Below are 25623 nucleotides of genomic sequence, written 5' to 3'. Positions count from 1 at the left end.
GATTATATTTCCACGCTGTGATATTTCGCAAGTCACTTGCTAATTTTCAGAAATATGTCTTGAAAGGGTCTAAACTTTAGATCACATTTTGGCAGGTTTACAATTTTAATATCTTAAGTAAAATAACCTTTGGTGGTCAAGCCCGACAGTCCCCTTAAATACACCACTGTTTCGAAAGCACTTTTCTTTTCATAAACATGTTGAGAACCGTTTCCATTTATAAAATTATTATAATACCGTTATTTGTTTATTTAACAGAGAATTTTACAATGATTTTACATTGGAATGTACTAACAACAGGAAAAACAACATAAACTTAAATTACATGCAATTGAAGTGACTTACAGATTTTTACATAACTGCCTTCTAAATCGTTCCAGATTTTCAAAAATGTCTATTTGGTTTACTGAATTATTGTATTGACTGGGTAGTCTGTGGAACAGGAAACAACATGATGCATGTGATCTTGGCTTCTGACAAGCGAAAAGTTGAGTGCTTCTTGTTATGCGAGACAGTACTCGAAAGTGGAATTCCTGCAGAAGGCGATCACTTCTGATATTCCTATCGGCTATTTTGTACAGGAATGTCTGCCAATTTGTGTCTCTCGCGAGGAGTATATATATGTAACATTTTCGGAAGGATGGGCTTTTGCAGGTGTTTTGTGGATAGAATTCGGTGACTGACAATGGTCAAGAAGAAATTTAGAACGGCATTTAGTCTATATAAATTTGAGGGATGCCATGGACCAGATCGGAGAGCAGAATTCATTTTTAGGTGAAACGAAGGATTTGTAAAAAGCGCTGAGAGTAGACAGGTTGTTTATTTATGTAGAACAATATAGTAAACCAAGCATATGCATGGAACCCTTCGTGACTGCGGAGATGTGCTCAGGAGAGGAAAGTTTCTCATCAAATATAAAACTCAGGTCTTTCTGTGCGGCAACTCTTTCAGTACGATTGTTTTCTGTGACATATTTAGTGTTTAATGTGATTTTCTTTAATGAGATGGTCATCGTAGTACGTTTTTAAGGGTTAAGTTGTAAGTTCCATATTTCACACCACTTTATTAGGGAATCTAAATTCTTTGCAAAAGTGCCATGTCACTGAAGTCCATTTCATGCACAGTAAGGCTAATCGGGAGTAGACCTACAGCTTAAAGTGGAATCCGAACCACTATGTGCCTCCACCGGGAATTGAACCCGGGACCCCTTGATTACAAGGCAACGACGTTACCACTGCGCCATCGGGGAGGCCTGTTTGAGTAGAGAGATATTTTCCATGAATACTGAATCGGTGAGATAATTTATGTAGCAGGTAATTGTGGTTTGTAGAGTTAAAAAGCTTTCGATAAATCAACATATAGTACATCCAGTTGGGAGTTTTTAGTTACAGAGTTGATAGCGTCAGATAACAGAATGCTCAAGATGGTTAAGGAGGAGTTGTCTGGAAGCAATGTTATTCGCCGTGATGCCCTCTCGATTTCGAATGAACCAAGGAATCTGTGTTGTAATCCAAGGGTAAGGATTGAATCTGTGTTTGTTTCACTTCTCTGAAAATGTTCATTGGTTTTCGAAATATTCTCACTACCTGTAAATGTCTTTCAACAGTGCATGTAGTACATGACTGCATACATACAGGATGAACTATGTTTCTCAAGGGATCGTAATGTTTCATATACTTTATATGCACCTAGGTATAAAGTATACATATACTTTTCAATATATAAGAGCGTCGCGGAGAGGGGGCAAAAGAAAGAAACAGAATAAGAGACAAGTCATCAATGATGTGATCAAGATAACTGCATCAAATTTAAAGGTTTAAAGTATAAATTCAACTGGACGCTTCCGATGATTGATATGGTATTACATTTTAGTGAAATCGTTCAAAGCGTTTCAAAATGGCGGACTTTAACCCCATAAAAACTTAGAGAACACTTGGTTTGGCGCGAATGATGTGGGGTAGAGATATTTATTAAACATAACTTTTATAAAATACATCAGTACTTGTTGCTTTAATCAAGTCCAAGGTATAAACGTAGCTGAATTGTATATCTTGAAATTTTACATGAATTAACAAGATGGCATAACAGTAACAATTTAAGTTTCTAAATTTATAAATATATGAGACTTAAAAATATTAAATTTTCACATACATGGTATATTAAAAAAAATCAAAGCAATATTTTTCATAAGATAAAATTTTTGACTTATCCAATTTGGTATAAATATACATAATTTTACATAGATTTCTGCAATAAATACAGCGTGTCCGAAAAAGAACACTGGGGTTTCATACACGAGTATATTATTTTTGTTGCAGTATGCAATAGTGTTTTGAACGTAACCGTGAAGCGACAACAAGGATGTTTTACTTCACACATTCCTCACCAGATAGCAGCAACATCACATAGCTATACAGAAGCACAGAAGCCGTGCAACCAATTCCCAGGAAATGGGATAGCCAGCCATTCCTTGGGCACCTCAAAAATCCCAATTAGACGCCAATGGATTTTTCTCTTTGGGCTACGTAAAATATATTGTGTATCAAGAAAAGTCACTTGATCACCTGTGCCAAATAATAATCACAACCAGGGATGAAATTCCTGTAGATATAATAACTCGAGTCTAAAATTAAGTGAGTTATCGGCTTGTCTGTAGGGCTGTAAATAGTGCACACATTGGATTACACTAAAGGTGATGAAACTTTGAACATAGTACTTCCATAAATTACGTTACATGCACGTATGATTCAGAATATAATAAAATAATTTGATTTCAAAACCCCGTAGTTCTCTTTCGGACAACCTGTATTTGCCATATGGAATTGGTAATTGATTAATTAATACTTAATTAATGGAAAGACTGTCAAATTTGTTGTACGTCCACTTTAAACACAGACGGCAAACTTAAATCGTGAAATGAGAATAGAACCAGGAACCCTAGCAACTATACTGTTGGAAGTCCAAATACGGCATCGGCAAAACTTTCCCTCTAAAAGCACGTATTACAACGCAACAGATAATAGTGCGGTCACTTGCTTCGTGCGGATTTAGACTTGATACATCAGTGCATTCATTATTCATTGTTCAATTGAAGCGTCAGAGAATGACTCCCACATAAGTCATCTCCAGCTCTTCCTTCGCCTTCGTGGCTGACTCAGTACATGAACCTCGAAGTGTTAGGACAGTCTGTGTGAGGGCAATGAGTATTCTGCTAGCGTATTTTCTCAATTTAACTTCGTTCCGTCTCAATTGAAACGGCTTCCTAGAAGCTCTCGGTACATGATGATGAATATACGTACACTGATTGCTCAAATTATCGTCTGTACTAAGGACAGCAATTGCGACAAATGTCTGTACATTGATTTAGCTATCCCACTATATTGTGAGTTACAGCTCTTCAACAAAGATCTATAGAAACCAGAAAGACCTTGAGCGAAGAGTCTATTGCCGTGGGAATCCGGACGTCATGATTTTTTGTAAAACGGCCAACGAATTTTATAACAATGATTAGAATTGTTGCGTATTTTGTTTCTTGGTTCACTTTATGCTCAGGTAGGCTAATCCCGATTGGACCTGCAGTTTATAGTGGAATCCGAACTACTGTGCAATTTGCCTCCACCGGGAATCGAATTTGGGACTCCCTAAATTAGAATTGAACTCGAATGATTTGGCCACGCATGTCAGGGACTGTTCAGGAACTGAAGTCTTTCGATTCATGTAGTCTTCCTTATGGCAAAATAAATTACTAGGCCAGGAGCGAGCACTGGAATCGTTGGCGGGAAAAGCGAAAGTAGCTTTGTTTAATTTTCCCAGAACCGTTCTCGACCTCAAGCAGTTGTGAAGCATCTACAATGAAAGGTGCTACATTTTTTGGTACGTTTAAAATTACCACACAGATTTTCAATTTTAACAATGTCTACATACTGCATTTTTTATTTACTCATTTATTTATATAATATCGGAACGGACAGTTAAGTTATTCCAGATTTTGTGTGAGAACACTATGTAGATATGTAAACGTTAAAATTGTGTATTTTAATGTAACCCTACCACAAATAATAAATTAATATTAATAATAAATCTGTGGCGGTTTGAAACGGTGGGCTCGGGCCATACGAAAAACGCCAGATAAAATTTTAGCTGTTATTTTTTAAGTCTCGATCTCAGGTGGGAAATTTTCCAACAACGAACGTGCATAGAGCGAATCAGCCCCTAATCGATGGGTACCTGGGGGCAACCCTTAGTGGAGGGGCCAGAGTTTGGTGCTGATTACATCACCTCCAGTATGGTCGAGATCGAGAATGTGCAAGGACATCCTCTATGTGCCTCAACGGCAGGACAATAAGGACATTAACTGTAGCTGTTATTTTCGTTAGTTGAAATGTAACTAGTTACAATTACTGTTACTCGTAAAAACAAGTAACTCCTTACTTCCAAATGAACCGCAACCAGGTTTTCACCCTTGCAGCTTTCCGAACAACCTGCCAAGGAATATTTCATAGTTGAGAGTCTCGGTTTCCTTCACTACCTCAGAACCTTTTTCAGTTTCTCTCTTCTTTTTTTTTATCCGTCCAGACGCTGTCTCAAGTCTTCAGTTCCATCTCATTGTAAAAATTGTGTGTGAAAATCTGTTCCATATTATTGGAATGCAATTCAAATGGTTCCCAACTACCTTTAGTTTGTGGGTTGGAAATCGAAGAACAGAGTTTTCTTTTTCTTCTCCCGCAATTTTTAAAACATCAAGTCCATCCCTGCCTTGGCTGAATAGCATTCACACCGAGCATCACACTCCCCTCTCGTCCTCTCGTCCTCTCTGTCCTTGACGGATTGGACCCGCTGGTGACGATTGTCGAGTGGAATTCTCCTCCATGTGGTGCTGTCAACAGGACGAAAATTAAACTTTTTGGATTGGGGGAGAGAAGGGTGCTTGGAAATCCGCTCTCTTTTTTAAGCAGATGAATGCACATTATTATTACGAGATGTAGGGTAATAGTAGTGGTGGTAGTAGTAGTAGTAGTAGTAGTAGTAGTAGTAGTAGTAGTAGTAGTAGTAGTAGTAGTAGTAGTAGTAGTAGTTGTTGTTGTTGTTGTTGTTGTAGAACTACTATACTACTAACAATGACCAGAGGACATTTTTGAAATAATTATCAACTTATCACACTAATCATTCGCTCTTCTGCTGTTTCTTCCGCATTTTAATTTGTCATCCATTATTAGTGTATTTTGAGAAAATTAATAGTCTATAAATCTCGTTATACAATAAAGATAGCTGTTTTTATTTACATCACATTTCATTTGATTTATTTCTTCATTTTCAATGGCGGAGTTAAGGCATCTTCCACTCGACTATTATTACATTGTGAAAAAAGTAGTTCTCTTATTAGGTTAGAATTTTACAGTTAAGTAATTTGCATTGCAAACATATTCTTAAATTCAATAAAAAGATAGTGTTAATTTCAAAACTTCTGCTTGGTAATCTAGCCCAAGTAAACAATTGTGATGTAGTAGCGTATACATGATTTTATTTCGTGTAAGCCTAAGGATTTTTTGACTGCCTTGATTAGCTCTTTTTTTGTCATCCGTGCACTCCATATTATATTTTTAATGCTTATATTTATAAAGTAAGGACATGGGATTAATGTTATAGGAATATGGCTTATAGGATTTTTTAAGTGAATTATTAGTTCTAAGTTAGTTATAATTTTATTAATATTATTTTAAGTTATAGGAAAAAGGATTTAGAGTCAACTAATGACAACCAGAGAAGGGATGAATGCATAAATGGCATACAAATCAATTTCAGTGTATCTTCATCATTTTAACAAAGTATTTAGAGTGCATATGTGCTATTTTTATGCACATAATTGCATATTGTGTGGTTCTGCCAGTTGGTTCTGGCATTTTTTGCCCTAAATTTGTGAAGACAATACACATCCAGAGAATATCTTTCGGCAGAGTTTTTATCCTCTGTTACTCTACAGACTAGGAATCTTGAATTTGAAATCACTTATCCGAGAATATCCTGAAACAGAGAAGGATTTTTACAGAAATCGCAATTCACTTCCTTAGCAAGTGTTTCTATTATTTACCACCCGAATCAACTTTCTTAAGGCAGGTTGTGGATACCATTACCTAATTCGAAAGCCCACAAATTAATTCCATTTTATTTTGCTATTTTAGTGCATATGAAACCACCTTTTAAAGACACGCAAATTGAATATGTTTGGGGGTCAGACATTTAGTGGGGGGAGAGACAGCCCTCACATGTGTCACTATAGTAAAGTGTGCATGATGCAGCCCTTGGATAAATTAGACACAGGCGACCGTTTTCCCATTAAAAAAATTATGGACATGATGTCCCTGGTTCTTAAAGCATGAAGTAATTCAATGATCAATTACACTTAGCATCAGAATACAATTGAATTATATACTTCATTCGTTCAAATGTTTTGAGAATAATATTTTGGAATAAATTAAGAAAATGAGGATTTTACGCAAATGTAAAACACTGTTTTCTACACCAAGTAATTTACTAGTAAAACACGTATGGATTAAATTACCTATCTTACCCTCATTGTCCTACAAAATAAAATCGAACTTTTATCCCGAAATAACGAAAATGTTAAGAACATATGTATCTTTAAGTGCCTTTCTCAATTTATTAAAAAGAAAATAAAAGTTTAGTTTTCCAGTGACGAAAGACAATGACGGACAGAATGAACACCTCTACCGTTATTTTTATTTCATGACAATAATTAACTCATTTCTCTAGCTCAATTTTCCTCATTACTTTGTTAAAGGATGTTTGGGTAATTCTACTTAAAGATCTTACTTAAATGATTTTATACATTTAAATGAACACTCACATGAAGGGTCAGAGGAAGAAAAACCAGGGTCAACGCTCATCAAACTCCAGAAAAATTACATTTTAATTGCAAAACGTTACTAACCATGTAAATGAAAAGATACAAGAAGTCTATGCTTTGATGAATGGAAGTGTCAAATGTATGAATCGAAAGAAAACGTTGTAAATTCCAGTTCAGCATCCACATGGCAGGATATGACACCTCTACTTCGCTTACGTCAGAAAACTGCCCTGACCCTTCATATACCAGACTTCTTTCTGTGGTTATCCGTTCCATTAAATGGTCAAGGACCTCCCCGATGGCACAGTGGTTACGTCGTCGCCTTGTAATCAAGGGGTCCCGGGTTCGATATCCGGTGAAGGCACATGGCACAGTGATTCGGATCCCACTTTCAACCGTAGGTCAAGTCTCGATTAGCCTTACTGTGCATAAAGTGGACTTAAAAACACCAACTCAAGCTCATTAAAATGAGGTCTCCCTAAACCCGTTCATCAAAACCAAAGGCGTCATGCTTTGGGCTCTAGCTACGGGACGCGCGCAGGTTCAAGTCTCCTGGGGGAAGAGTAACAACTTTTCTCCAGAGATTTCGGCCTGTGTATGCGACCGGTGGCCACCCACCATGGTGAGGAAATTGAGAACCTATTGACTCTTTCTAGAATGATGATTGTCGTGGGCATGACGGATATCCAGATTTTCAGAATATCCAGATAATTATAACTGTATTCAGACATCCAAAATGTTTATATATTTACCATTAAGATAAAATATTTCTTCGATAATGGATATTTCCACTGAAGATTTATGTACAACAATTTTAAAAACTACATAGAAAAATTAATTGTTCTCGGGTTTCTGTGCGTTCAGTTTAAGCCAAAAACGAGACTTCCAAAACTTGCGAGGCCAGAGGGGCGCTCAAAACACGATCCGGCATGTTGATATGTCATTGGTCCTTGTTTTGTTGTTGCTCTTCGAGCGTCCATTATCATACGTAGCTATGTATCAAAATTAACTATAACGTGTTGTGCAAAATAGGATAAAAGTGTGATATTCGTTAAATTCATTTTATGAGTCCTTGAAGGGAATTGTTAGGTGATGCTTGCTCGAACCTTGGGAGATTCTTCAATGTATAATACAGGTGGAGCGATCCTTTGCGTAAGTTTTCCTAGTTGTGAATGACTTCCCTCCCGATGTCGTAGTGGAAACGTTGTCACCTTGTAACCAAGGGGCCGCGGCGGAGACACATAATGGTTAGGATCCCACTTTAAACAGTAGATCCAGTTCCGATTACCTACAGTATCTGTGAATAAAGTGGACTTTAACCCTTAGACATCGGAGCCGATTCCCCGGTTTAGACCTTACGACGGGAGCGATTTGATGCGGCAAATATGAAATTCGCCAATATTTGAATAATATTTTTTGTCTTGGAGACTACGGACACTAGAGTTACAAATAATACCTCGTTTTGTTCAGTAAAGATTAGGCTACAACCCTATAGTATAAAAACCTTAATTTTCCTTTGCCAAATAGAAGAAGAGGAAGAAGGAAGTAAAAATCTTAGTTTCTTAAAAGAAATTTTAAAATCGTCGGACCCCCACGTAGGCAACGCCAAGACATGAGGGTTCAAAACCGTACCTGCGTGTTGCCCAATATGTGTTCCATTCTCGTGGTAAGAATTGCAAACTTGCTGCTTATGCTTTCGGAGGAAAAAGTATGTAATGTAAAAGCTTTGTTTTTTTTCGGCGGGAAATTTAAAATTCTCAAGGTTTTCAATAAAATTTTATATTTAGGTAACTACGAATACTAGAGTTACAAATTGTAGCTTCTGTTCTTTAGGCTACAACCGTATGACGAAAAAAACTTATTTTCATTTAGCAAATAGAAGAAGACATTTAAAAATATTATTTTTTGCACGAAATTGGAACTCTGTCGGCCCCCCACGTAGGCAACGCTGGGACATGAGGGTTGAAAACATTACCCGCATATTAGCTGATATGTGTTACGTTCTCGTGGCAATAATTTCTATTCTAATGTAAAATCTCTGCTTGTTTTCGTCGGGAAATTTAAAATGTCCGCAAGGTTTTTAAGAAAATGTATCTCGGAAACTATGTTTGCTAGTTACCAAATTACTCTTCCATTCCTTCAGTACAGACTGGGTTATGAGCTTGTGGTATATAAAAAAAAAAAAAACAATTTTCAGTCACCAAGTAGAAGAAAAAGACGAAAATTAAAAATATGTTACGAAATTTGAATTTTGTCATGTCCCCACGTAGGCAACCCCGTAACGTGAGGGTTCAAAATGGTACCTACATATTACCTGATGTGTGTACCATTTTTTGTGGCAAGAATTGCACCCTTGCTGCTCATACTTTTGGAGAAAAACAATGTAATTTAAATGCCGTGATTTTTTTTCGGCAGGAAATCGCCCCCCCCCCCCAAGTATAATCATAATGAAATTGAACTTTACTAATTGATTGATTGATTGACTTAGTTTATTTTACTTCGCGTTTTGTGCCGCTTGGCTAATTTGGGAAGATGGGGATGAGTGATGAAATTGATGAATGGACATTCAGAAACAACCAAGCCCGAGCGGGATTCGAACCCGGGACCCTTGGCATCGCAGCGCGATGTGCTAACCAATTTATTATTATTATTATTATTATTATTATTATTATTATTATTATTATTAAGGAAAACCATTAAGAACATTCACATACTACGAGAAAACGCTCCTTGTTCCATTATGGAATGAAAATACCTGTGGTTTCATTGCTTTCCCTAGCAAATTTCTTGTTATAAATATTTCCACATACTTTAATCGTTAGTAGTGTTACCACCATGTGGTTGCAGAATAAATTGCCCACACTTTGGAAATGAATAAATTATGTATAGTTGATTTGAATATTCTGTAAGAAATCATGTTTATATTTAAATTAGTCTCTGAGCCACAGAGAAAGAAAATAAAGGGGGGGGGGGGAGCAGAGAACATTGGTGTCACGGAAGTTGGAATTATTCTAATGTAGAGTAGGTCCATCATCATCTTCTATGTACCAGAATAGCAGTACAAGCAACATCCTATCGTTCTGTCCCACTAGGGTCTTAGAATTAATACACTGAAAGCAGCATAAATGGAATGTGCTATTCTTTGTTTCAAACAACTGAAAATTCGGCTGAACATTCAACAATTGAGCCGCTGAATTTTTACGCAGCTGCCCATAGGCGGATCCAGAACTTTTTCACGTGAGGGGCACAGAATATGTTGTAAACAAGTAAGATATATTTGGATGTGTAAAGCAGATTTTTATAGACTCAAATGTATGTTATACATATGCACCCGCCCCCCCCCCCCCCACACACACACACCAAGACTACAAGGATTCGTTCAAGGTCCAATTTGTGGTCAGATAAACTATTCGGGACTGGACCTTCAAAGTGAAATCCGAACAGCGGTCTCGCTACTCCCTTCCACATAGTACACCCTTGACTGCGTTTTGCAGACCAGCGAGCCTCTGGCATCTGGACTCACAGCCAGTACAATCCTCCGTGCGGGTCGTGTTGTGTGCTGTCCTTATGTTTGAGATTGTTCCTTCATCCATAATCTCATCTTATCACCACCCATCTTCATCTTCCCGATTAGTCCAAAGTGTCATAAAATGGAATTAAAATAAACTAAATCAAATGAAACGAAAGCACTCGCCGGGTTTTTATACCCCTGACATACTCGAAACCGGGCGAAGATACAAAATAATCTCTCAATTTGCAATGATGCGTAGGTTGCCTCGACTCCGTCACGCGGTCTCGAATGAAACGGGATTGCAACACTGCGTGACGGCAGATGCATTCCAGCGCATGGCTGATGGTTGTAGCTCTCGACCTTGCTGTGCGAATGAAGGGGTTATGCCCAAGCCAGAAGAGTCTCTATCGCAGCCGATCGGCTATCTCTGCTCGCAAACAACGTCAGAGGTAGCTCACTTCGAAAAGTGCGAGCGAGCCTCTATCTCGAGAGCGACTGCAGGAGAAACGCTTGTGAGATGTGGGTGGAAGCAAACGGCAGGTGAAGTGGTGTGGAAACATTTGATGATTTGAAGGAGATTATGTTCAGTAAATAAATATAATAAAAATTAATTGCATTACAGATTTATTTAGGTGTGCACGTGCGAATAGGCAGCTTCTTGGTTCCATGGTCCTTGCACATGCCACATTTTACAATGTTTTAAAGTTTCAGACGTTCTTTAGAAATAGCGTAGGGGGCTATGACTTATTTTATTACTAGTAAGCACTCCCTATATTGTACCACATGTTCATGAATCTAACATTCATTCTTTTTGTCTTTAATAGGTCACCTGAACCAGTGGGGGAGGGGAGAGATGAAATAAATCGGCTCCTCCCCTCCCCCGGACATCCAACTGGTTGGTGAGTAAAAATGCTGAGAATGTGTGAATATACTGGAATTCAACCAACTTTAATATGGTTTATACGTAAGTAAATGTTACGGATTACTCAGTTTTATGTTACATTATGCCGGTGGTTAGCGCATCGCGCTACGACGCCAGGGGTCCCAGATTCGAATCCCGGCCTGGGCATGGATGTTTGTGGGTGTCCATTCATCAATTTCATCATATCATCACTCATCCCCATTTTCGCAAATTAGCGAAAAGTGGCAAAAAAGCGAAGTAAAATAAAGCAAATGAATCAATTATATTACATTATAATGTTAGCCATTATTCCAAATAATGTCTGTTCTTTATTCGAATCCGGCAACTTTGAAAGCGATGTCGAAAGTCAACCACTTGTGGACAATAAATTGGAATGCTGAACTTTCCACTGTATAACCACAGATCTGTGGTATAACTATTATTGACCTTGTTAATAAATGAGACAGGCTCTGGTGCAAGTTGTTAAAAATTAATTCCAGGTTGTTCTGACATCTTATAGAACTGTCAATTTCTAGAGTTCATGTTTTGGAAACGTCTATTTTTATGCATATTTTCCTTTCTATTGTTTTTCGTGTATCTTTCGGTAGCGGAGTGGTTAGTTAAAATCCGGCATAAAAATACAATTACACAATAAGAAGCAGCTTGACGGACATAAGAGAATTAGAATTATTATTATTCGGGCCTCCATGATGGGATAGTGATAAAGTTGTCGCCTTGTGGTCGTGAGGTCCAGGGAAATTTTCCAGTCATTTCCCTTTTTCAGCGCGGCTCTGAGGCCCACCCAGTCTCGTATCAATGGGTTCCTGGGAGGGTAAAGGCGGCCGGGCGTTATGCTGATCACATCATCCTAACTATGGCCAAGAATAAGAATTTGTGGAGCTCTATCTCCACATCACCCATGTGCCTGCATGGCATGTGTGCACATGCACAGGGATCCCTTTACCTTGCATCCTTACACAAAATAGTGAGAGTCTGTTCCAGGAAATTCACTTCCGAGTGCCTTTGCGCAATAATTTAGCCGAGCGGATTAGTCCCCTGATCTTGAGACGGGGGCCAATAGCCTAGAGTGCCGACGCACCCATCACAACTTTTTTAACAAACAAGCCTTCACGCATTACCCGAAGCACTCAACTGATCGCTTACCCAAAGCCAAGGTTACGCAAGCGTTCCGTATTCTACAGATTACCCAGTGAATACAATGAACTATCAGACAAACTATACTCTGTCCCCGGAATCTGTGGAGCAGGGCCGCGCATACGGCTGAGAAGGGGAGGAAGAAAGTGGGCAGAGCGAAGCACTACACGCTGCCGGGAAGGTTGGTAACTGCAGTCGCTCCCCCTCCACGAAATCCCATTTCCTCTCACGTGTTCGTTGGTAGAGCCGTCTCGCGTCATTGCTTGCGCAGAGACTTGTTTTCCTTCGCTTACTTCAGAGATACCCGGGGCAGAGTATAGACATTTTTCAAATCAAGTACGTTTAAACTATTTGCAAGTATTTCATATGCAATTTTAATTTATGGTCTTGTTATTTTCTCCTGTTAATAAATTCCCAAAAATGCCCAATTTAAATGTTTGAAAGTATTTGTTGAAAAATTAAATACACATAATACTCCTTTCCCGTTGGTTGGAGAACGCGCCCCCTACCACCCCGCCGCCCATGTTTACTTGCATTAGAGAGAAAAGGCGAACAAGGTAAACGAAAAATGACAGTCTTGGAACCAACTTGAACCTCTGCAGCTGTAGAAGAACATGATTCAACCGTGGTCGCCTTTTCCCTCCCCCCATGTAATCTATCAGTTAAGGTCTGTTGCCTTCTTGGTAATTTCGCACCTGCCGCATAATACGCGGAACTCCCTTCCTCGCCTCGGAGCTGACTGAGGGGTGTGAAGGAGGAGGGGGGAGTTCCGGTGGGCTGCCTGGAGAAACCATTTAGCAAAAGTGAGCGAGTTCTGCAAACTTAACCAGATCAAGGTCCTAAAGTCGTTTGGCTCCCTGCTTCCATACAGAGAGAAGGCCGACAAAAGTGAATGTTGTTATTTGAGTACGATGACTTCTAAATTGCATAGTAGATAGGTGACACTAGGATCTGAAATGGTGCGGACAGGGTGCTGAGCTATCTATGAGGGGGTGATGTGTATAACATCGATAAAACGCTGCGACACGTAAAGTGTGTTTTATTTTTTATGTACAGAGAGGAGGCCTCCCCGATGGCGCAGTGGTATCGTCGCCGCCTTGTAATCAAGGGGTTCGATACCCGGTGGAGGAACAACTATAAACTATAAGTCCAGTCCCGATTAGCCTTACTGTGGACTTAAAACACCAACTCAACAACAATATATACAGAGAGAGAGAGAACTCTTCATATGTCAGTATGCAGTGGTATTTATTTATTTACTTGAACGCAACAGGCGAATGCCCAATTACAGTGTTCTACATTTCTGATAAACATAAAACATGTCAACGCTAAAGTAAATGTACACAACAGAAAGTACAGTTACTAAATACGTTAAAATAATAATAAAGGTTGGATTGAAGGAGTAACATACAATATCAGACTATCCAGCACGAAAATAGCCTATGAATACAAAATTTCAAATATTACAATGTGCAACGTATTATCTTTACACTGAATGTTACAAAACAATATACTAATGCATTATAATTTACATAAAATATGAAATTAATATAAAAACAGAAAAATTCAAGAATATAACTTCAAGATGTAATTTAGGGGCTTGTCTTAATTACATTCTGAATTGATTGATTGATTTACTATATTCCTTGTGCCACTCTTTGGCTAATTTGCGAAGATGTGGATGAGCGATGATAGGATGAAACTGATGAATGGACACTCACAAACATCCATGCTCAAGCAAGCCAGGATTCGAACCCGGGACCCCTGGCGTCGTAGCGCGGGAGCCGGGAATTAAATTTTGAACTACAGTGAATTAAAATAAAATTCCTTTTGAAACTCAAGTCCGCATTCGTTCTGAGTATTTGAATGAGTTAATATTTAAAACAAAACCTTCGGTAAATTATTAATTAGCATTAGCATAATTTTATAGTTCCTGTTTATTCATTTATGTATCTAACAGAATCATCAATTTATATTTTGTTTGATTTGATTTTATTTGATTTTAGTTTATTTTACTTCGCGTTTTGTGGCTCTTGGCTAATTTGCGAAGATGGGGATGAGTGATGAAATGATGAAATTGATGAATGGACATTCACAAACAACCAAGCCCGACCGGGATTCGAACCCGGGACCCTTGGCGTCGCAGCGCGATGTGATAACCACTCGGCCACAGGGTCGGGCTCAGCAATTTATAGTATTCAATATGTGAGGAAATTCACTAATTTATGTTGGTGTTAAAGTACCCAGAACCTGTAAATAGCTGATACTTTACAAAGTACATATATGCAATTGAACACACACTATGAAAAGAAATGTACGTTTATAAAAAAATTTCCTTCATTTTCACAGTGTCGACATTTATTCTTTCACACTTCGAATAGCATTTTTGTAAGCCTCAATAAGCCGCGGCCGTGAGTGTAAATGGGGAGTACCTACTTATAACTTGCTCCAAGTAGAAGAATGCGAGAAAATAATTTTGAAATACTGAAATATAGTTTTATGCATTTAGGGCAGCGAGCGTTGAAAGGGAGATTTCACACCGAAGCGATACATGTAGCCTGCGAACAAATAATCAATGGTTCGGATTCCACTTTAAACTGTAGGTCTAGTCCCGATTAGTCCCTTACTGTGCACAAAGTGGACTTAAAACATCAAATCAACCAACCAGACGTTAAAACATTAAAAATCCGTCGCGCAACAGCCCGGGCCTAGGCATACCTACCGACTGTCGGTCTCCCTCCCACACTTTTCTTCGTCACCTCTAAGCGTGGAGATCTTCAACCAGTATTGGAATAGTCGGGGGGTCAGCCCGACGTATCCCCAGCCGTTATATGGGTTGCCACCGGCCCTATACGTAGGCCGAATAAATTCCGACCAGAGCCGGATTCGAACCTACGCCGTCCCGCAGCGAACGCCTTAACGCGCTCGGCTACGGAGGAGGACGTTAAAACATTAGCCAGACAAATTATATGAAAGAGGTGAAGGACGAATTCTATAGAAGAAATTTTGACTTTAGAAGTAAGATGAATTTGATGTAATAAAACAAATGTTTGTGTAGATATAAATCGCACTCACCACCGCTTAGGGATAATTCAGGAATAATGTTGAAAATAAATGCAGTATCTATGGATAGCCAATGTCTATTCGAATAGAAGTTACCTATAAAAAGAAAACAAGGTGATTGAAAGTGTAAATATTGAAAGATGGGAAATAGAGTTAGTAATGGTGAAGGCTAGCTCAGGATTAAATATCAAATGTTGACAAATATGAACGATCATGTGTAAATATACCACAATATTTGCTCCGATTATCTTTGCATGATTTTCATAGAACAAATTAATTCACTTCATTTGTGCTTGTCGTCTGTTTTATGTAGAGTAGTAGAACATTTCCATTTGTACTATGTATATTTGTGACTGAAAGAAAGACTGTTATTCTTCTGAAAGTTACCTGTTAAATAATTATACTTTCACCTTAATTGAAATTAGGCCTACTTTGGTCGGAGATGTGTTGTGCCAGTAGTTAGCTTTCTTTTAAATTTATTTTGATCTTTTTCGTGGCCAAACATCAACATCAAACAAAAGAAGTTAATGAAAGCGATGAAAGGGTTAAAGAAGAAAGGGCGAACGAACTGAAGATATCTAAACTGCAAATTAAGTTACGAATAAATATCAATTCAGCATCTAGAATAAACGCGATACGTAGAAAGTAGAAACAAAGATTCGGTCTGTGTGTATATAAACACACCACACTTTCTTCCTCTTGCACAGTATTTATTTGCATGCATAGTCATTTTCCACCAAGTTTCCAATTTCATCACCCTATCATCTCCTACTTACTACACAGAAATTAAATTTAAAGTAATTAAGTATAAAATTCTATGTTTCTGTAAAATATACTGGGGGAAGGTGAGGAAATTTTGCGCACCTAAGGAAAATTATTCATAGCTGAACATGTAATAGAGAAAAACGAGTTGTAAATATTTGACTGATTGTTTGATTTGGTTAATTTTATTTTTATTTTCTGCCACTTTATGGGATTCGAACCAGGGAGAGTTACAAAGGCATTTATATCAACTTTAACTAGTAAACTATCAACAAGCCAATGCTTTTTCTTCCAAGAAAACATAGCTGAAAAAAAAATATCCAGAACTCACAATTACTCGTACGAAAGGGTAATTCCGCCGGGTAGAGGTTTATCAGAAGTATCAATGCAAGATGCTTATTTTTGCATCAGGTTAGGTTAATATAAAACCAATAAAAAGAGGAAAACACACATAATCGTCACAGAAAATGGTAAAGAAATGCTACGAAGTTCTAGGGAAACAAAAGTCACAAATACAATCTTCTGGTTAACCGCTCAACCAGAGCATTCTTTGTGATTCCACTCACCGCATGGGAAACACATATAAATCACACTTCATTATCTGAACTGATTATTATAAGGACTGATGACGTCAAAAGGTCAAATATTTTAGGGAAATACATGTATTTGAATGAGCGAGTTGTTCGAAAAGAGTTCCTCTAAATTTATTTATTTCAGAGAAAAACATAATAATTATTGTAGCAAATTAAACATAGTTATATCCTGACCAGTTCCGAGTAAATTTATGCGTTTGTATGTAATACAACATTTAATTACATGTTAGTAAAAAATGTCTGTGTTCAACCAGTGCGAAGTACGACATTTAAGAATTTGTGAACATAGCTGATTGGTAATGTTTATTGCATGGATGTCGAACTTGTAACTACTAATATTCCTGTATTTAACATGAAAAAATGTTGATTTTGATTCGGATGTCCGTATATTCTGTGTACATTGTCGGAAATTGTGCAGTTCGAAGTGTGGTCACCTATTCATTTTCTAGACATAGCAGAGGATATTCAGTTATTTCTCCAATAATATATTATGTTCTAGTTTAAAACATTATGTGCACAATGATAAATATGACGTGAAATAAGTATAATGTCTATCAATGAGTTTTTCCGACATTTTTTAATTTCAATTGACGGTTTCACAAATATATTGTGGTTAATTGTACCTTTGTACTCGATGCAAACAATGCATACTATATTTTCCTTCTCAAGAAGACCAAGATCTTTATGATTATAGCGATGTAGTTAGTAAACTATATGAACAATGTGTACTTGTGTCACAAACTAGTATTTAAGGTATGCGAAATTAAGATCTGTAGACAAGTTCCGAAAGCGAAAATTTGCTATTTAACGAATGACGATTCGTAACCCTTGAACAGTCAGTCAGTGTGATTTCCTGTAACCTATTTCTTTCATTTTCATTTATGCCTCGTACTGACGATTAAGACAGACAGAGAAAGAGATATTATCTCAACCTGTTCTAAATATCACAAGTGCAAGGGGAAAATATATTTACCAACTTATGTGATTTTAAAGTTCTATTCAACGACATCAGATCATTAAGATTAAGTTGCCCCCCTCTAGGCTTTTGCCACTTTTGCCCCGCACTATGCTAAACCTTAACTACAAAGGGAAAGTAAACTATCCTTGCCCCCCAGTTTTTGCACCTTCCCCCTCAATTTTGGAAACCAATCGCCGCCACTGGATGCATTTAATATTACTTGAGCACAATCATGGACGTCCGCAGGATTTTTACCAGGGAGGGGCAAGTAAGGTATTTTTTCCAGGGGGGCAAACAAGGCACATTTTCCCCAAAAATAATGTTGTTCCCTAAAGAAACATTGCTTACATTTGAATTTATGGTGTTCATGCAATAATTAACATACCTTATTGTGGCTAAAATGAAATTATATGTGTGAAATGGATAATTTTTGGTTGACTTTCATTTTCTAGGGGGGGGGGCACGGCCCCCCTTTGCCCTCCCTTCCGGACGCCCATGAGCACAATGTATTCGCACGCGGGCATTTGCTATCTCTCTTCGAGCTAATGCAGCCTTCAAAGTATATCAATGCAGGATTTCAATGATGTAACACCTGAAAACACAAACAAGATAAAATATTTATTCATATTTAGCTCTTTTTATTCGTGAGATCTGCCCTGCGTTGCATTGTTTCCTTCAGTATTGAGAGAAGGGTGAAAATGGTCTACAATAGTTTTCCCATTTAATATTTCATAATTCATCTTTTTTGAAAGTCCTAAACGAATAATCAGTAATAAATACATATAAATGACGAAAATTAATTGTTTCGAAGAGTTTCTTGCAAAATAAAGATGACATTATATCAAAATATTGTCTTAACTATTAGAGAGACAACAAAACTTAGTGAAGTGCATGTGCTTTGGAGAACGCATCGACCACCTGCGGCACCTCCAAGAGTTGACGTTCCTCCTTCTCAATAGCAAGGACAGCCTGGCATCCAGCAAACTTTTCAAAGGTTTCGAACACGAAAAGGTTCTTTCACAGACTGCACTGGGAACCTGGGATTGTTACAGAGATTACAGCTATAGAGCGACCACAAGGAAAAGAACCTTCGGCCAAAAATCTCGGCGCACCTTCCCTTCAACCGGTTCAACTCGGGCCGTAAGGAAGCATGTTCCACTCTCCCCCTCCCCCAGGCCCGTAGCTAGAGGGGGGCAGGTGGGGCAACTGCCCCCTTGAGACCGGGCTTTGTTCACCCTGTGAAAAATATAGAACACACATTCCTACTCGGAAATCTCACTAATCTTTACAATTATATCCTATATTGCTCTAGCAACATAACAAAGACACCTATTTATTTGGTGATTTATTAAGGTGTGTGGGATTTTGTATAATTAATGTCGTATCAGGATTGGGGAAAAAAGTTCCCTTCCAGATTCAGACTTCGGGAAATGATTTCCAGATTTTCAGTATCTAGCACAGTTGGGACATTTTGAGTTGTCTTGTATTAAAGGTGCCTAATGTGTTTGGATATTTTTCTTGGGTGTGTTGCGATGAAGTTTGAACTGCTCATTTTTTTGTTTCCCACGTCTACCTTTTGGTAAAAGTGATGCATGTGGTAGAGAGAGGGAGTGAATATTTGATTTTTGTTATGTTGTGTCGCTTTTCTGCCACTTATAGCTAATCGCGACGATGAGAATGATTGATTATATGAAATTGATGAAGGGACACTCACAAAGAACACTCATGCCCAGTCTGAGGTTCGAACCCGGGACCGCTAACGTCGTAGTAACTATCTCACCATGGAGGTCGGCTAATGAAATGTGTAGGACAGCTTACTGGACCAATTATATCAAACATGATGAAAATGTGATAGTGTTTCACATTTATCATTTCTGTTGGAAAGCGATACAATTTGTAATGTTACGCTAGGCATCTTGTGGAGTGAAAATATCAATTTCAAATCTTATGAATTATTTCTCTTATGCAAATGCATCAAATACGATAAGCAACATAGGTGTGTGTTATGATAAATGCATTTTATAAAGGAAAAGGTAAGGGATAACCCTGACTGTTGGCATATCGTTTCTATATGTTGCTTTTAGAATTTTAAGCGGCAGTAAAAATCAATTCCATTTGCAACAGCGAAGCTCTCAAAAATAAATTCGATTGAAAATCTCTCAAATTATATTCTGTCTCTGTAACAGAACCTAATGTTTTGACAAAATATTTTATCAACTCTTCTGCTGTGGAGTGGATTCTCCTAATTTTATTCATAAATCTTAAACCATTCTGTGACTGGTAGAAATCAGTATCAGCATAAAAACTGATATTTGGAGTCTGTACGCTTCTGCTCAGTGATAAAGCACCCCAGAGACTTTGCGCCGTGGGAATGGGGTTTCGTACCACAGTCATTAAGGAACATATTTTTCATAACGTAAATTCAAATTTTCCCTCTGTGCAATTTAATATGAAATATTAATCATGACACTGTAATCCAAGAAGTTATTGATCAATCAAGGAGTTGCTATTTGTTTGTCAGGTGTCAAACAAATAGGAACGAAAACAAATGTATTCAATGTGTTCAACAATAAAATAATACAATTCACACAATATTTTGCAAAATGGTTAACGTAAATAGTAAGCAAACATTGTCTTTAGTGATACAAGAGTCTCCCCTTTGAAGCAAATAGGATCCGTGGTGGACTAAGGGACCCATGTTTTAATGTTTTAGGGAGTACAAAAAATGGATTACAAAGTTTTACAGCATTCATCAATTATTGTTTAATTAATTCGATTTTTTCTTGCATAATACAAAACAATGGTGTTGTTGAATTCTCGTTACGTTCCTTTGTGCGTAAAAATCTTGCTTGCATACTGGAAACTAGAGGGAAAGATCATGAAGCACGATTTATAAAAAGCTCCCTTAATCAGTTCTGCAGGAAGGCCCAAAATTGTTGGTACGTATTAATTGTATATTAACATTATCGACCTGTAATCTAGATGCCTCAGATTAGATTTTTCAGTAGCGGCACATTCAAATTTCAAGTAGATACAGTCCTGATTAGCTTATTTATGATAAACTTTATCTTTGTGTTCTTTGGCAGTCCGGATGATTTGATGTTACTCGAACTTTTTTTTGTCCGTTTGTAACGGTCGGATTGACCATTACTGGTTTTGGTAGTATGTTAATTAATTGCTGGCCAGCTAGAAGGTGTAGGGTTAAGTAATATGTTTCCATGAGTGTACTTTTATGTTATTATTGCATGTAAGTGTATATGCTTATTGTATTGTGCTTTGCTGGATATTAGATTCCCCTGTTTTTTACCTCCCCGGTTAGGGGAGCTAGCTGTTTTTCAAAAGACCGTTGCAGTGGAATTTTCCAACGATACGGGGTCCACGTCCATGGACGTTTACCCCGACTATAAAAAAGGCCAGTGGGCTTTAGCAAAAAAACAGTGTTTCCCCATAGATCGACGAAAGAGGAACGTCTCAAGTTTAGTCCACTTATGGTGGCTAAACTGGATATAATAATGTAGCATCTGGTTAAGCCAGCCCCTGTTGCTGTCCCAAGTCCCCTTTTAGAAAAAGCTTTGAATATGTGGATATTTCCGTATTGAATAATTAATGGCCAAAAGAAGGAGTGAAGGCGTAAGGAAACACATTTGTAATGAACGGAATATCATTTAAGCTGAGGATAGGCCCGCAGAGATAGTTATGCTAACTCTGCGGTAAAGGAAGTGCCGATGGTTATGCCATAGGTGCGCAATTATATTGATTTAGAGATTTGGTAATTTGGTCTATGCAGACACACATGGAAACGCTATGTAAAATATGTATATATATATATAGTATATAACTACGAATAATAAACCAATATATCTTACTAGAATGTTATGATTTAAAGAACTACGGTACTGTCCATTTAACAAGTTGTATATTCACTTTCTGTACATGTTTAAACGAACCAGGGACATAAAAATATAAATTATTGTGTGACCCCCCCCCCCTTTTTTTTCTAATTCCGGCGCAAATATAATCTGCTCGCTTGGCACCCAGGGTGAGGCGAAAGGAGAGATTGAGGTATTAAAGTAGGAAGAAATCCAGAGGGCCGGATAGAAACGAGGGATAGGGGGGACCGAACTTTCACACGTTAGAGTTTCAAGTTATCATCTCTTGCTGGTTACTTATCGCTTTGGGGGGGGGGGCACGTGCTCCTGTGTACCCCGCTATATCTGCCAATGCGACACAATATATTAAAAATTTGCCCCCCTCTAGGATTGACGTGCCCCCCAATAAGAATTCCTAGCTACGGGCCTGCCCTCCCCTCCATGCGGGAGGGGTCGCGGATCTGCGCAAGCTCTTTTGCCTATGGTTGGTTTCACTATAGTTTGTAAACCTCGCGAAATGCCAATTTATACTCCACTAGAAAATTTACGAAATCTATGAAGTGCACTATTTTTGCTCCACCTTCTTCGTAACGCTGAAGAGTTTTGGGTAAAAATCTTGATTTCAGCATTTCACATCGTAGCGCGATGTGCTAGCCACTCCGCCACAGGGGCCGGCGAAATAAATATTGTTCATGTCTTGTAATGCAACTATATTATAATTCTTCACAATCACCTCATTAAAACGCGAAACACGCATTCTCGTAACGCAGTATTGCGAGCAAGATAATGTTTATACCCATTTCTTTGCAGGCTTGGAAGAATATTAATTTAATAGGTTGTCAATACTTTCTTAGGATCCCGCGATAGTTATTCTTTTCCAGCTTCTATTTTCGCACGTTCGGCGCCGAAAACGTGTGGATACCATATTGCTAAATATAGACCCCAAAATATAATGTTCGAACTCTGCCTCACTTCAGAAATTCCTTGATAATCAATAGCTCCATATCTCCCCCCCCCCCACCCTACTCAATCCTCCCACCAAATTTCCATGCCAATTTTAGACTTACTGTTGATATCGAAGAGTGGATATTGCCCCCTCTAAAAAAAAATAGTCCCACACGCCAGAACTTCCGCAACAATCTAAGACGTAATAGCAATACACAAGAGTTTGATATTCTCACCCAAATTTAATGCTCATCCCCCCCCCCCTTAACTAAAATTCCAAAATAACATAATCTAAGACTTAACATTAATCCCGATAATCCATATTACCCCTTACAAATCACTTGGAAGTCTACAAATTGCTTTTTACCCAGGTATATAACAGCAATGGATAATTGATAACGTATTTCAACTTGTATCGAATGCTGTACTGTTCACATCAAATTTCCATCACAGAAAATCCCTTCCCCCCCCCCCCCAAAGTTGGGAGGACTCAACGTGCGGCTACAAACCCGCATGTGGGCATATCTTCCCCTAAATAATTCCCTTCATCTAATGGATTAAATGTGGTGCACGTAAAGTGTAAACGTTTTTACATATATTTCAGAGAAATATATATATATATGTAGAATTTTATATTATTTTAAAGAACCCCCCACTCTCAATCGTGGCCTCTTGGTTAATCGCGACGAGTCGAATGATGATTACAAGAAATTGAAAAGACAATCACCTATGCCAAGGTCGCACTTTCTCTTGTTAGACAAGGCTTAGGATTAAGAGGACATAGTATGGAGGCAAAAAAATGGGGAGCAACTATCCCCTAAATCGTCACCACTGTTTAAGGCACTACCACTCGACTCCTCAGTTTCCATTAACCTTGTGTGCCGGAACCATCTTAGTATGTATGTTCGTCCATTTCTTCTAATCAGGCATCAAAACATCTGTGTACCAGGTAACCAAGTGTTTTTACGAAGCTGTTACACATGCACGGGATGGACAATCAATCCACTCGACAATACGAGATTCAAACTGTGTGCTGCGAACTGGACGCAGACAGTTCTCGAATATTTATTTATCTGATTCGAGCCTGAACACCACTAATGTGTCTTGTCCTCCCATGCTTGCAGCTCTTTTAAAAGCCGAAACCCACCAAATTGTTCATATTCAGGCCTAAGTACTCGCAAGTGTTCAAAATTGTCTGTCACAGCTTCCGCAGTCTTGTCATATATCGGCACGAAACAAAGGAAGTCTTCTATAGAATACAGCTGGATCACGAAACCATTATTGCACAGTGAAAACCCTTCCGTTCCCAACACATCTAATGTTTCTTCTCCCAATATGATCAAATGCTTACTCATTTAGGTATCTCCAGTGACGTGCCCAAGGGAGGGTTGGTGGGGTCATAACAGATTTGACATAGTCCTTAAAAGAAGAACGTCAAAAACAGGAAAATATGGCAAAATGAGGACTGACCAACAAGAATAGTATGCGTAACCCCTCTCCCTGCCGAAAATCGTTGGCACGCCACTCTTTATCTCGGACACATTTTTAAAAATCAACTCACCAGAAGTTTTTTATAATTTTGTATTAGAGACTGAAGTAAAGCACCTTTAACACGATCAAATAAATCATGAACAAGTCCTTGAATTGAACGCTTAAAAGGAAATGATGTCATAGACAACGCCATTTTTCTCATTGGATCCAAGGTTCGGTCAAAGAATTTATATTTAGGAATGGTTCTAATTAACGCGTATTTATATCCTCAGTATATTCTAGAACGTTGCGCAGATAAACGATTTATAAATATTGCCAGTAGTTCGACTCCACTTATTCAAGAACATTCCCTCTCGCGCATTCCAGAGATTAAAAATTACAACGAATCGCTCTACGTGTGGCAATACCTTTGCTGTGCAGCATCCAAATGCTGACAAGTCTCTACATAGTGCTCAAGTTTGCTGCGACAATACTGAAAGCTCAATAAAAGTTTACGTGCAATATTATCAACAACAGGGTTTTAGAACATTCTCCGTCTTGCCTTGATAAGTATTTCTACCCTTAAATTATGGTCACATTATTCAAAAAGCAAATATCCTAATTTTATCTAATATAAACAGAAATATTTCCTGAAGGTGTGTGTGGGGGGGGGGGCTCGAGCCCCCTGATTCCCACCTTGGATACGCGCTATTAACAATAACAGGGTTATAGAACATTCTCCGTCTTTCCTTGATAATTATTTCTCTAAATTATTATCACATTATTCAAGAAGCCAAAATCCTAATTTTATTTAATGTAAACAGAAAAAAATCCTGGAGGCGAGGGGGGGGGGGGCCTCGAGCCCCCTGATTCCCACCTTGGATACGCGCTATTAATAATAAGAGGGTTATAGAATATTCTACGTCTTGCCTTGACAATAACCTCTCCTTAAATTATCGTCATATTATTCAAAAAGACCTAATTTTATCTAGTGTAAACTGAAACATTTCCCGGAAGGGGGGGGGGGGTCGAGCCACCTGATTTCCACCTCAGATACGCACTATTAACAATAACAAGAATACAGAACATTCTCCGTATTGCCTCGATAATTATTTCTCTCCTTAAATTATCCTTACATTATCGTAATTCACAGCACAAGAAACCAAAAACCTCATTTTATCTAATGTAAACCGAAAACTTTCGGGGTGGCTCGAGCCCCCTAAGCCCTCCCCCCTTGGATACGTGCCTGCCTTTATTAACATTTTTTATTTGTATATCTGTTTGCAAATGTGAACATAGTTATAGATGTTTCAAAACACCTATTGATCTACTGAAAACAGTAGACAAAATTTTCAGCAGGGGATTAACTAAAAGAGGCAGAAGAGTTACATAAAATAAGAAATACACAAACAAATCCAATCAAACACAGAGAAAGGAGCGGAAAGGGGGGGGGGGTGGCTAAGATTCGGGTGTAAGAAAGCTGAGTCCCCTTGCTTGTCTTCCTCTACGTTTTATTAGGACCCTATAGGAT

At 38.3% G+C, this 25623-nt stretch overlaps 1 protein-coding gene across 1 annotated transcript in view; it reads left to right on the top strand.

Moving 5' to 3' along the window:
• LOC145984084 (uncharacterized) overlaps nt 1-25623 on the top strand; it is a 111667-nt gene that overhangs the window by 4985 nt on the left and 81059 nt on the right. Inside the window, exon 2 of the mRNA XM_083117485.1 lies at nt 11201-11340. Within this exon, the coding sequence (XP_082973611.1) occupies nt 11330-11340 (11 nt within the window). The 5' untranslated portion in view covers nt 11201-11329. The remainder of the gene's footprint in view (nt 1-11200; nt 11341-25623) is intronic.

This window comes from Lepisma saccharinum, chromosome 2 (genome assembly GCF_977018435.1).
Source record: "Lepisma saccharinum chromosome 2, izLepSacc3.1, whole genome shotgun sequence".
Classification (NCBI taxonomy): domain Eukaryota; kingdom Metazoa; phylum Arthropoda; class Insecta; order Zygentoma; family Lepismatidae; genus Lepisma; species Lepisma saccharinum.
The sequence above is the reverse complement of the archived record's forward strand: the minus strand, read 5'-3'. Positions and strand labels throughout refer to the sequence as shown.